The sequence below is a fragment of the Centruroides vittatus genome, unplaced genomic scaffold (genome assembly GCF_030686945.1).
Source record: "Centruroides vittatus isolate TY-2023 unplaced genomic scaffold, ASM3068694v2 contig_900, whole genome shotgun sequence".
NCBI lineage: Eukaryota > Metazoa > Arthropoda > Arachnida > Scorpiones > Buthidae > Centruroides > Centruroides vittatus.
In genome coordinates, this window is record NW_027122591.1 from 1,398,124 (window position 1) to 1,410,434 (window position 12,311).

The window sequence follows — 12,311 nt, forward strand, 5'->3', positions numbered from 1 at the left end:
AGAAATTGGCAAGCTAAAATATATAGGATTGCAATTTTCATTAAAAATTTTTATCTTAAGTTAAATTAACAAGAACTGACAACTTTATATATCTTGGTACTAAATTTATTTAAAAAATCTTAAAATTCAGTAATAATTGGCACACAAAAAGTTATTTTCCATTAAACCGTAAGTTTTTATTTTTATCAATTTTAATTCAAATTTTTATTTTAATCTATACATATGAAAATATTACAATAAAAGTTTATTTTACCTTTTCAAATGATGCATTAGATAAGCAAGTGTTGTATAATGAATAATGGGTAACTGTCGGACTAATATTTTAAGTTCTTTTACAGCTTCGTCTATTTGTGTATATTCTTCTTTCAAACTAGGATAATACTGTAAAATAAAAAATATATTCTTATAATAAGAAGCCTTTATAATCTTAAATTAAATTTGTATGATAATCAACTGATATTTTTACACTTACTTTTGCAATATTAATGAAGTCAGGATAATATCTAAAGGTAAGTAGTGGTTCTGGAAGCTGTCTTAAATATAGCTTTAATACATTTGCAATGACATTTGGATGTGCATCTGTCAAATCTACTAAATCTGCACCACTTTCAAAACTTTGGCACAATTTTTCAACCCGTGATTTAACACCAGACACACGATAAATGCCCTAATGTTATTTTAAAAAATAATAATAATCCATAAAATTTTCAGATGCACAATTATGGTATCATATAAAAATAAAGGATAAAAACAGAACAAAATATCTCATTTAAATAATAAAATAATACATAAAATTATTACAAATAGTACTCTAAACACAATATGTCATACTAATAAACAAAAACATTATTATTTAATTAATTATTAAAATTTTTTAAATTCCTGATGAACTGTAGATATATAACAATAAAATTTTCTGGATTACAGATTAGCAAAAACTAAAATTTTAAGTTAAATAACAACATAAATAACATTTACAAATTATTTTGTTCAAATTGTCCAATAAATTACATATCAGAGATCACACAATAAATGAAAATAAAATTAAATGGAAGAAAATGAAAAACATTAATATTTAAATTAAAATAGTGTGTTACATTGTATTTACTGAGGCATAAAACCAATAAAAAATAAAAATAAACAATTCATCTGAGATATATCTCCTATCATATTTTTCACAATTATATAATTTATTATTTTATAATTTAATCTAGAATTTACAAGAGAGTAAAGATGCCCGAAATAAATTTTTGAAGTGAAATTTTGGAAAAGTTTTTGTGTGAAGTTTGCTATTGTACCATGTTAAGTTTTCAATATTATATATTGAAATCCAAAATAGTAAAATTTATCACATTCAGACCAAGAAAACTTGATAATGACTAAAATACTTTAAAATTAAAACCTTGAATAGGTGAATTTTTTGTATAATTTTAAGAACGGCTTATAAATTGCATTTATGTTTTGTAAAAATTTGATATAAAACTTTGAAAACATTAAATAATAAATTTTTGGATCTTTACAATTTAAAAAAAAATATAAACTGTCTTCAGGAAAGTTCTGGCAAAAACAATCAAATGCAAAAGACATGAAATAAAACAGCTTATGTCAAATATATAAAGTTTAAATATTGTCAGATTCATATAGGTAATGCCGAGTAAAATGTACATATTAACAAACTATAATGTATGAATTAAAAATTAAAATGTGAATAAAAAACAGTAAGTGAAACTTTTTATTTTTAAACAAAAGTTTTAATAAGAAAGCTTATTTTTCAGAAAATTACTTTTTTTGGAATTTAATATGATTATAATTATCTATACCCATATTTAAAATATAAGAAGTTACTTTATTTGATTTGTATTTTCAAAAAATTTTCTGTATACATATTTTACTTACTATTATGTTTCAACATTTTTTAAACAATTCTTTATAGAGAAAAATTTTAAAAATGATATATATATATATATATACACACACACACAAAAAAACAAGATAAAAATTCATATAAAAGTATTTTGTTATGGTTAAATTTTACCTTAATTAATAATCCTCTATTTTCTATTTCATTTACACACTTTGTAATAATGTGAGGTATTCTCCCTCCCAATTTTTCTGCATGTGTTGTTAACTCAACACCAAATGTTGTCATTTTGTTAGGAAGACGTTTATGTCCACATTGCAATGCTAAGACTTCTAGACATTTTTTATGACAAGGTAAACCACACTGAAACAATTGTTATAATAATAATTTTAATTATTAATTAATTAATTATAAAATCATTTTAAAATTTTTAAATCTTACTTCAGAACATTCAAAACCTTGAAAACACACATAACAATCACACTCTCGACATCGAGATAAAGTCTTCAGTTTTCTAAAACTATGAGTCTCTGCAGCTTTTGACATTGTGGGTTGTCGATTATAATTGTAAAGGCCATCTGCTAAAAGGAAAATTAAATGTATTTTTTTCTTTATTGCATATATCATTGAAGTAATATCTAAGCACAGATATTTAATAATATTTAGATATTTCAAATATTGTAAAATTATAATCACCATTATCATGATCAGTTTCTAACTCATCTCCTGATGATACTGTTAATATTTTTCTTCCTGAGGCATGTGGACTAGCAGTAGGGCTAGTATCTTGTGATTTATTACTTGGACAACTACTGATACTATCTGAATCACTTCCAATAGCTCTTACAGATGTATTCCAAGCTTTTGAAGGAACTTTTTTTTCTGATAAATAATATTATATATATATATATATATATTTATTAAAAAGTTTAAAAATATTGCTGTTTCTAATATTAATGATTCTTAATAAAACTTATACCTCTACTTTCTGCAGAAAGTCTAGCTTCTAATACTTGATGTTTTAAAAAGTTAAATGAGCCTTCTTCTTCTGTAGGCTCATTTATTTTACATTCCCTATCTCTGAAATTATAAAGATGTAAATTAAAAATCATGTGTGTATAAAAACAAATACAAGGTGATTCAAAAGTAATCACTCATTTTTTAATGACCTTTTTTTGTTAGATCAATTTTTAAACTCCCTTCCAGAAGTAAAACAACATTAAAGTCAGGAGATTTGTGATGAATCTGTATAACTTAAAGAACCTGATGCTATTTACAGTTTGTCTTTTTCGTTATATTTTTCAAAAATTATAAATAAAAAACAGATGATTACTTTTGCACCATCCTAGACAAACAAATCCTGAAAATTAACCTGCTTTCTCCACAATAAGGTTCAAAAGTGAATGGAATAAGTTTATGCATGGTTCGATAAGGTAATACTTTTTGTTTTACAAATTCCATATACTGTGAGCCTACTTCATATGACTTAGCACTTTCACATAACATCTGAAACTACATTTACTTTAATTTAGTAGCTGTATGACTAGAATAAGTTTGAAATAATAATTATAATACAATAATAAATTAATACCTGGACAGGTGCAGGAGTTGATGTCGTATACTGAAGCTGAAAATAACCTGCTGTCACTGCTTTCATTGTTTGATCACACTGATAAATGAGCTCTCTCACTTCTTTTAAAACTTTGGCCTTGAAATGAAATATATTATTAATAATAAAAGATGAAATATTAATACTTTTTATGAATATTAGTTCAAAACTAAAAAGAACCTGAAATTTAGTTGGACTTTGTAATTAAAAATGGTAAATTTATCACATTTGTAATAAAGCTAGTTAATTTATAAATTACCTTCACTTTTTCCAAGTTCACTGTTTGTTCATTAGCTTCTGCAATGCATGCTTTATAAGTTGTTTCAGCTTCAATGGCTTTATGTAGAGCATCATCTTCAATACGGCGTTTCTTATCTACTTTACTGGTTTCAGCACCTTCTGTGCTTTCAGCTTTCAATACTGATTCTTTAGCTTTTTCATATTCTTGTTGTCTTTGAAAGTATGATGCTTTAGCTTTTTTCATATTACTAATAGCTTCATGCTAAATAAATATATAAATAATAATTTGTTTTTAAGCAATTTTATTTCAATATTTAAATAAACAAAAAAAAACCATACAAAACTATATTTTTTTGTAGTTTGACAAATTTCTTCATTGAACAAAAATATAATACAGTAAGACCCCGCTTAATGCGGGAATGTGTTCCTAGATGACAGAGCGCTAAACGAAACAGCGTTAAATGGGTCATCTTAACATGTAAATAAGAAGGATATGTGAAACAGAACAGAGAATAAGAAAATTTATCAGTTTTTTTGTTTTATTTTGTAACATTTACTGTTAAATACTTTTTTATTACATTAATTATAGACTTATTTATTGCTAATATCGATATTTATTCATAAAACATTCATGAAAATAAAAAAAAAGTTTGAGTAAAGAAGTTATGTTTGTGAGGAGGAAAGTTCTTCCTCATTTGACATCTTTTGTTTTTTTGTGAAGAAGTCATCTAACGTAGTTTGCCTTTTCCTGTTTCGTTCAGCAAGCAGTTGTCGATAGCAAGACATCACATCCGTGACACTTAGTCTTGCCTTTGAACTTCTATCGAAATTGAAATCATTTTGTATAAACCGATCCATTATTTCCGTTATACTGGCTAAACTTTTTTTTAGAAAATCCGTTGAAAGTTCCTTTTGTTCCTCACCTTCAGAAATGCTAATTTCGTCATCTTCATGCACCTGTTCTACTAATTCTTTAAGATCATCATTGGAAAAACTTTCTCCAGTTGTAACTTGCAATAATTCTTCAATATCCTGTGCATTTATATTATCCAACCCTGTTTCATTAGCTAGCTTGACAATTTCGTTGACATCAACAATGGATTCTCTTGTGTCAACATCCTTGCTTAGCTCCGGCCATACATTCTTCCATACTCCTCTCAAAACATTTCTCGATCACCTCGTTCCAGGAAAGATTGATGTTGTCTACAGAATCCATGATATTATAGTTTTTCCAAAAATCTCTAATGGATTGTTTATCTGCTCCATCTGTTTTATCAATCAGTTGTTGGAATGTCCGCCGCAGATAATAAGCTTTAAAATTTGATATTACGCCTTGATCCCAACACTGCGTGTGATCTCGGGGAATTCCTATACTACCGCATAATACCGAAACAGCGATAAGCGGGCTCTTACTATATGTATAAAAGTATGTTATAAAATAATAATTTCATTTTTATTCAGAGTAAAATGCTAACATATATATTTTTGCATACATGTTAGAAAAACTAGAATAACAGCAGATAAGTTACTTATTTAAAGTTTCAGGACTCCAAAAGAGATTATTTAGTAAAAAAAAAAATTTCTATTTAATTTGATTATAAATTAAATAAACAAAAAATTTTTAAACAGTCTTCTTTCATTAATTTCAATGATAAATTGAAATTAATAAGAGAAGACTGAACATATTCTATTGTACTTTATTATAAAGTTGTTATAAGTTTGTTAATCAATATCTACAAACCCAGAGAAATGTCATATTATCAAAACTGAAGGATTACTGGATATTTTTTGTATTTTTGCAAAATTCCACATGTGCAATTTAAATATTACAGACATTGTTGTATATTTTGTATCAGATGCTGTTAGCTTCTGATTTGTTTTTTACAAACTCTTTAAATAATTAATCTGAACATAGATTTTGGATCCAAACCTGATAGCTATATACAGTAGAGCATCGATTATCCGACCCCCGATTGACTGACTTATTGGTTAACTGACCACGTTCTAGTCGGCAAATTCAAATGTCCGCTAGTGATGTGGCGCTACAATATTTGGTTATGTCTTGGCTACTTTAATATTATTTTTGTTAAATTTTTGCATGTTTTAGCTGGCAGCACTGGCTCGACCATGAAAGGGAGGCTAGTATTTAAACCAGGCCTACACTATACTAATACTGTATACACTATACTAATAATGTATTTTTTTCGTACTTTTCGGTTATCCGACCAACCCCAGTCCCCAATTAAGTCGGATAATCGATGCTCTACTGTATTAGAGCCAAATTATTTTGGGCTATATTACTACTATTATTATTAATTAAAGACTATGTAATTTGGCAGCAGAGGCAGGCATTAGTCACCATCTCTAGAATTGTCAACTTGTCACTTAACAGTTCACATACAACTTTATAAGTTGTAAAATTGTATGTGAAATGGTGTTGGATGACAATTTGTATGTGAATAATCGATAAAGGCGTGTACTACTTCATTGTAATAATGGTTAAATAGGTTTGTGTTTACTTATCTGAAATGCCAAGCATTAAAGATTTTTAAAGTTGATTTAATGCTCTTTGTTACTTTTTAAAAATGGATATAGAAGGGTTGTGACATCTGTATATGTTACTAGTCTCTATGACATCAATTACTTGGAATATATAACAAAATCTGAACATAACAAATAATCATGCACTGCTGCACTTCCATCTTTAACTTGATTTCTGTGGGGGCTCTTTAGCATAGCAATGTCCAAACAAATTTCAATTTACAGAATGCTAGCATGCAGGATTATTGTCTACTTTTCAAAGGTGCAAGATTAATGAATTTCTACTGTATTAATAAAGAAATAAATGAATACATAACAAGAATACTATTCCATATCATTCTGTCCTAATTTTAGCAGTTCAATAGTATTTATTTCATATTTGTTTTGTTTAATGCCAATTTGTCCAGTAATCTTGCCAAAAAGTATTTCACTCATTAGTTTTTGCTCAAATGATCAATTGATAAAATATTTTTTAAATGGCTTTCTAGATTAAAAAAAATCTTTTCCTATCAATTTGGAAATTGTTATAACTTGTAAAAAAAGTTCAAAAAAAAAATATATTCAACAGAGATAGATGAAATGATTATATTAATATGATACATATCCCAGTCAGAAATTTCTTCTTTATCAATGATATACTGAAGTCATTTTTGTCAACTATAAAGATCACCTCACTCAATACAATAATAATATTACCCAGTATTTGTGACTTATGAATAAAATTATATTCTGGGTACACATGATAAAAAGAAAAAATGTGAAGGAAGAAGTATTCAATAATAATAATAATGAATTTCTGTCTTACTAAAATTTGAAATTCAGTTTTCTTTTATCAAATTAAAATCTTATATAAATCTTGTTAATAAAATTATTAAATTTTCCTCTTTATTATACAGTATCATCTAAAAGCATAAAATGAAAAATATGTTAATGATATGATGAACACAATATGTATGATAAAATATTAAACCATATATTAATGGACATAAACAAAAATGAGAAAATTATATTTTGAACTTTGACGTTAATCAAACAAAATATTACTGAACTAAAAGTCTAATTAAAAAAAAACTCTTAATAAATTAGATTTGAATATATAATTTTACTTAACATATTTTAAAATTTAAACATATGTTATTTATGTATTTTTTTAATTTATTAATTACCTTTGTAAATTAAGCTTGATCCAATGTAAGACTGAGAATGTTTTTTATAATTAATTGCACTACACTGAAATAATTTAAATGACAAATAAACAAATCTTAGATTTCCAGCAAGAAATTTTTAACCTTTACTGTAAACATTTTTGACCTAGTTGATAGGTCTTCTTCGGGCACAAACAGAATAATTACAACATTAAAAAGAACGTATTTTGAAATAGCCAAATATAAAATTCAGAATGTAGAACATTTACATGGAGTAGACTTGCTTTAAATACAAAGACTTGAAATGTAGAATATTAAAGTTATGTGGAAACATTAACAATACAAACAGTATTGTACATTACATTTTAATATACACTCTTATATATTTACTTTTTGCTAGAAAACTACGGTATGTTTAGTTGTTATCAATTTTTTTGGAGTCTTGAAGCTTAAGCAATTATTTTTTTCTTTTTTTTTTACACAATGTAATTTTATTACTACTACAGCAATTAAGTTTTCAAATTTATGAAATTACAAGTACTTTAATGTATATAAAATTTTATTTATGCTATATTTTTACATTTAATTAACTAAAAAATTGATATTGACATAAAAATACTGAAAAAAAATATTTATTAATTTCTTGATACAATCATTGCATTCTTTTTTTATATTTCTCAAATTTCTATTTTTATATTATTTAAATTATTTGTATTTCTACTTAGATAAAATAAATTTTTCTTATATAAAATAAAAGATTAATTAAAAATTAATATATAATATGTACACACACTAAAATAAATAAAACCAACCATTTTTTTAATTTCCTTTTGCCACATTTCTTTAATCTGTTTTCTTAACTTTTCATGTTCTGAACGCCGATTTGAAAGTTGCTAGACAACAATAAAAGAATTCAGAATTATAAAATAATAATTTTAATAAGATTATTATTAATTATATTAAGTATATATAAATAATTTATTTTCTTTTTATTCTGTAATTTTATTGTATAATTATTTATTTAAATTAACTATACACCATTATTTAATGAAAAACTTCTCATTTGCCATACATAATATATATCAAGTAGTTAATAAAATATAATTACTAACAAAAATTTTAAATTCCAAATTTTAATTTTAATTAATTATTTTGAAATTTAAAAAAAATTAATATTAAATACTTCATGTAATAATAATAGAACAATTAATCTATTATTCAATCATTGAGTCAATAATTGACACCGCATCTATTTATAACAATTTTTTAATATAGTCAATAAATTTATCAACAAAATAATTTTTAAAAATATATAATCTAACAAAATTCAATGGTACAATATATATGATTAACATAACAGTATATTTAAAGTAAAAACATTAAAATTCTTTAATCTTAGTAGTTTTCAACTTTTTTCATACACTTATTTATGGACTTTTCTTCACAGATTTTATTAAAACCAAACAATATTTAGACAAGAATTGAGAAATAAATGATTCAACATATAACTAGCAATTTCTATTTCAAACATTAATATTTCAAAGTTCGAAGTTTTCCCATTTAAAAAATTGTTGTATTAGCATTATTTTCTTGAAAATAAACAATATGAGAACAATTATCAAAGAGCAAAATTTTTCATTATAAACATAAAAAAATAATCTTAAAACAATCTGTAAACTATTTAAAATGAAACAGTTTAACTACATTAATATAAATATAATTTCTGTTACCTCTATTCATTTGTATATTATTTCTTTTAATATTTACTTATTATAAATAAGGAAAAGTTTCTTATCCAAATCCATATATACAAATGATTAAAAATTAAATTAATATCACATAAAATAATAGTGACTAACAAAAAAAGAAAATAACTTTGGCAATTATTATATTTAAGTATGATAGCCAGATCATAACTATGGATATTTATAGATTTATATGGATATTTTAAGAGATAACATTAGGAAAACATAAATATAATATTTATGATAATTATTCTTGTATAATAAAATTATCTTTTATCACAACCATTTTACATACTTTCAATGTAACCATTATATCATAGTTATATAAAATTTTAAAACCAATTATAAATTTTTTAAACACATTTTAATAGTCAAAATTATTAAATTTAATGGTAGAGCATATTCATTGCTGTTATTATTAGTTAAATAAAATTTCAGAAGACTATTACTAAAATTATCCAGACTAATTTTATTACTATACAACAATAAATTTAAACTACTACACATAAAGAATATATAATAATTTATATTCTCATAAACTTGAAATAAATAAAAAATTTATATATTTATACTGTATTATGTGCTTTATATTATAAAAAAAATTTTACATATAACAAGAACAGCAATATTTTTATTGAATGCAATTATATTTGTTTACTGCAATGCAAACTAATTAGCATTTAGGTGTGAATTTTGTTGGTTTAGTTTATAGTTCCAGTTTATATGTGCCAGTTTTTTTGTCTGATATATTTGTTTTAGATTTGAAATGTAGGAGTAAACTTCATCACTCTTTTATTATATACAGAAATTCACTGTTTAATAAAATATGAATGTGCTTATTAACATTTTTTAAAATAGAAATTAATGAACTATATATATTTTTAAATATTTAGAAGTAAAAGTTATACTTGTACTACAAACAATTCATTTTTATTTAAAAAGAATATAGAATAATTACTTATTTAGTAGTTCCATTATTTTTTTTATATTATAAAGAAATAAAACAGACTAAAAAATAAGCCATCTTACTTAGATTTGTTATAATGAAGAAATATTTTAAATAAAATATAATAATAATATTCAATTTCTGTCTCAGAAGTTTCATTTCTTTATATTTTAAATATCATCAAAAATAAATAATAAAATTTATTAGAAAACAAAACAATTCCATTTTATAATAAATCATGCTGTTAATTACAATATATTATGTTAACTGTAAATAGTTGATTATTTTTATATTTATTTCTAAATAATAACTTTCTAAAAAAAATTATTCAATTTATAATCATTTAGAATTTAAATTAAGTTACACTTAAAAATGATATGTATAACATTTGCAATTTTTAGCTGTGTTTACAAAATATTCGCATGTTTACTGACTATCTTTTTAAAGGATTAAATAAAAAAATCAGTAATAGCAAATCTTTACAACATCCATCTGTCTAGGAAATTGATAAAATAAAATAAACAAATATATTTTCTAATATTAAACTTACATCTATAAATTTTGGCCCTTGTATAACAGAGCATGTAGCTACTGAATTGCCTGAGTTTTCAATATCTTGATCTAGAGCTGCACAATATATAGACTGGAGTGGAAGAAAATTCTGCAAAAAATTTTTGACATTTTAATGAAAACAATTATTAACATTCTTAATATATTTGTCAACTTGGACAGGCTTATTGACAAATATCAGAAAGTCTGTTTCTTTTAAGAACTTTTGCTCAATTTTGCATAAACACTCAACACCAGTTTAACAGTCCTGTTAATAATTAATGTCCAAGTTGACAAATATATTAAGAATGGAAATAAGGACAATAAGGCAATAATAATTATACAATTATTAACATATTAAAGATTTAATTTATTCACATTTTAAGTACAATTCAATAATGAAATAATTATTAACTAATTTTACTTTAATATTATCTAAAAGTAACAACATCTATATTTAACAGTCATTAAATAAATCAATTTTTACTTCTTTTCTGAAAAAGTGAAAAAGCAGTCAAATGTGAATAGTATTTATAGGATTAAGAATTTTTCAAATTTAATTCAAAATTTATTATGTCCACCACCTTTCATCCCCCAAATTCAGATTTTTGTACCTTTCATTTTAAAAAAGTTTAAATATATAGAAAAACAAAACTTTAAATTAAATATTATGTGATAAAGGTTTAACAGAACTATATTAAAGTAAAAGAAAAAAAAAAAAGGTTTTCAATTACATGTATTATGAAAAATATGTAGTATTATAAATTTATATATTTTTACCATTATTATTTTTATAATATAGATAATTAACATTCTCCAATATTAAATAATATAAGTTTTGAGTAATTTTTAATTATAAAAATTCTTCTTATATTTTGCCTATGAGTAAATTTACAAAACCATTATTATTAGTAAAATTTTCAGTATAAAAATTGCTATTTATTTATTTATTTATTTATTTTTAAAATATATTCTATATAATATATCTAAGTTTTTCAATCATTTGAATAAAGTTAACTCAAAACTATTGAAGTGTTTACTTCAAAAATACACTAAATAGTAACTTAATGCTTCAATAACTAGAAGTATTAATTACTAAATTATAAAATTCATGTACAGAAATATCTTAAATATTACTTTTAAAAACTAAGTTAAAATCTAACAAATACAAAATTATGTATATTAATTTGTTTTACATTTATATTTATTATTAAAAAAAAATAATTTAAAAAATTTATTTCATTTAAAAAGAAATCATTTTTTCATATAATATATATATATATATATATATTATATGAAAAAATGATTTCTTTTTACAATTATTATTATTAAAACATTATTATTAAATATATATATATATTTAATAATAATGTTTTTATATTTGGTTTATTTATAAAATTATATATTTCTTTATAACAAACAAAAATTAAAGATTGAGGATTTAAAAGTGAATCAGTAACTTACTTCTTCTTTTAAAATTGGTCGTGTCATCTGTGCAAGTTTAGATATACTTCTTGCATGCTCAATTTCTAAATTAAAAATTTAAAAAATTTGATTTGAAATTAAATTTATCATTTAAAGTTTGATAAAAAATATTTAAGAGTATCCCTGATAAACAGTAATAATAAGTTTTAATTACATAAAAAAAAATTAGTGTTGTTGACATTTCATTTAT

General features: G+C 23.1%; 1 protein-coding gene across 4 annotated transcripts in view; it reads right to left on the reverse strand.

Annotated features, from left to right (window-relative positions):
- Window positions 1-12,311, reverse strand: part of LOC136984038 (rho GTPase-activating protein 45-like) — an 85,342-nt gene that overhangs the window by 4,607 nt on the left and 68,424 nt on the right. For 3 of the 4 annotated variants that reach the window (XM_067280955.1, XM_067280953.1, XM_067280956.1), the window contains 12 exons: window positions 12,101-12,165; window positions 10,638-10,748; window positions 8,209-8,289; window positions 3,730-3,972; window positions 3,453-3,569; window positions 3,234-3,373; window positions 2,841-2,941; window positions 2,558-2,743; window positions 2,303-2,442; window positions 2,036-2,224; window positions 473-667; window positions 254-381 (listed from right to left, as the gene is read on the reverse strand). In XM_067280955.1, the coding sequence (XP_067137056.1) occupies window positions 254-381; window positions 473-667; window positions 2,036-2,224; window positions 2,303-2,442; window positions 2,558-2,743; window positions 2,841-2,941; window positions 3,234-3,373; window positions 3,453-3,569; window positions 3,730-3,972; window positions 8,209-8,289; window positions 10,638-10,748; window positions 12,101-12,165 (1,696 nt within the window). The remainder of the gene's footprint in view (window positions 1-253; window positions 382-472; window positions 668-2,035; window positions 2,225-2,302; window positions 2,443-2,557; window positions 2,744-2,840; window positions 2,942-3,233; window positions 3,374-3,452; window positions 3,570-3,729; window positions 3,973-8,208; window positions 8,290-10,637; window positions 10,749-12,100; window positions 12,166-12,311) is intronic. The other variant, XM_067280954.1, reaches the window with a different exon arrangement.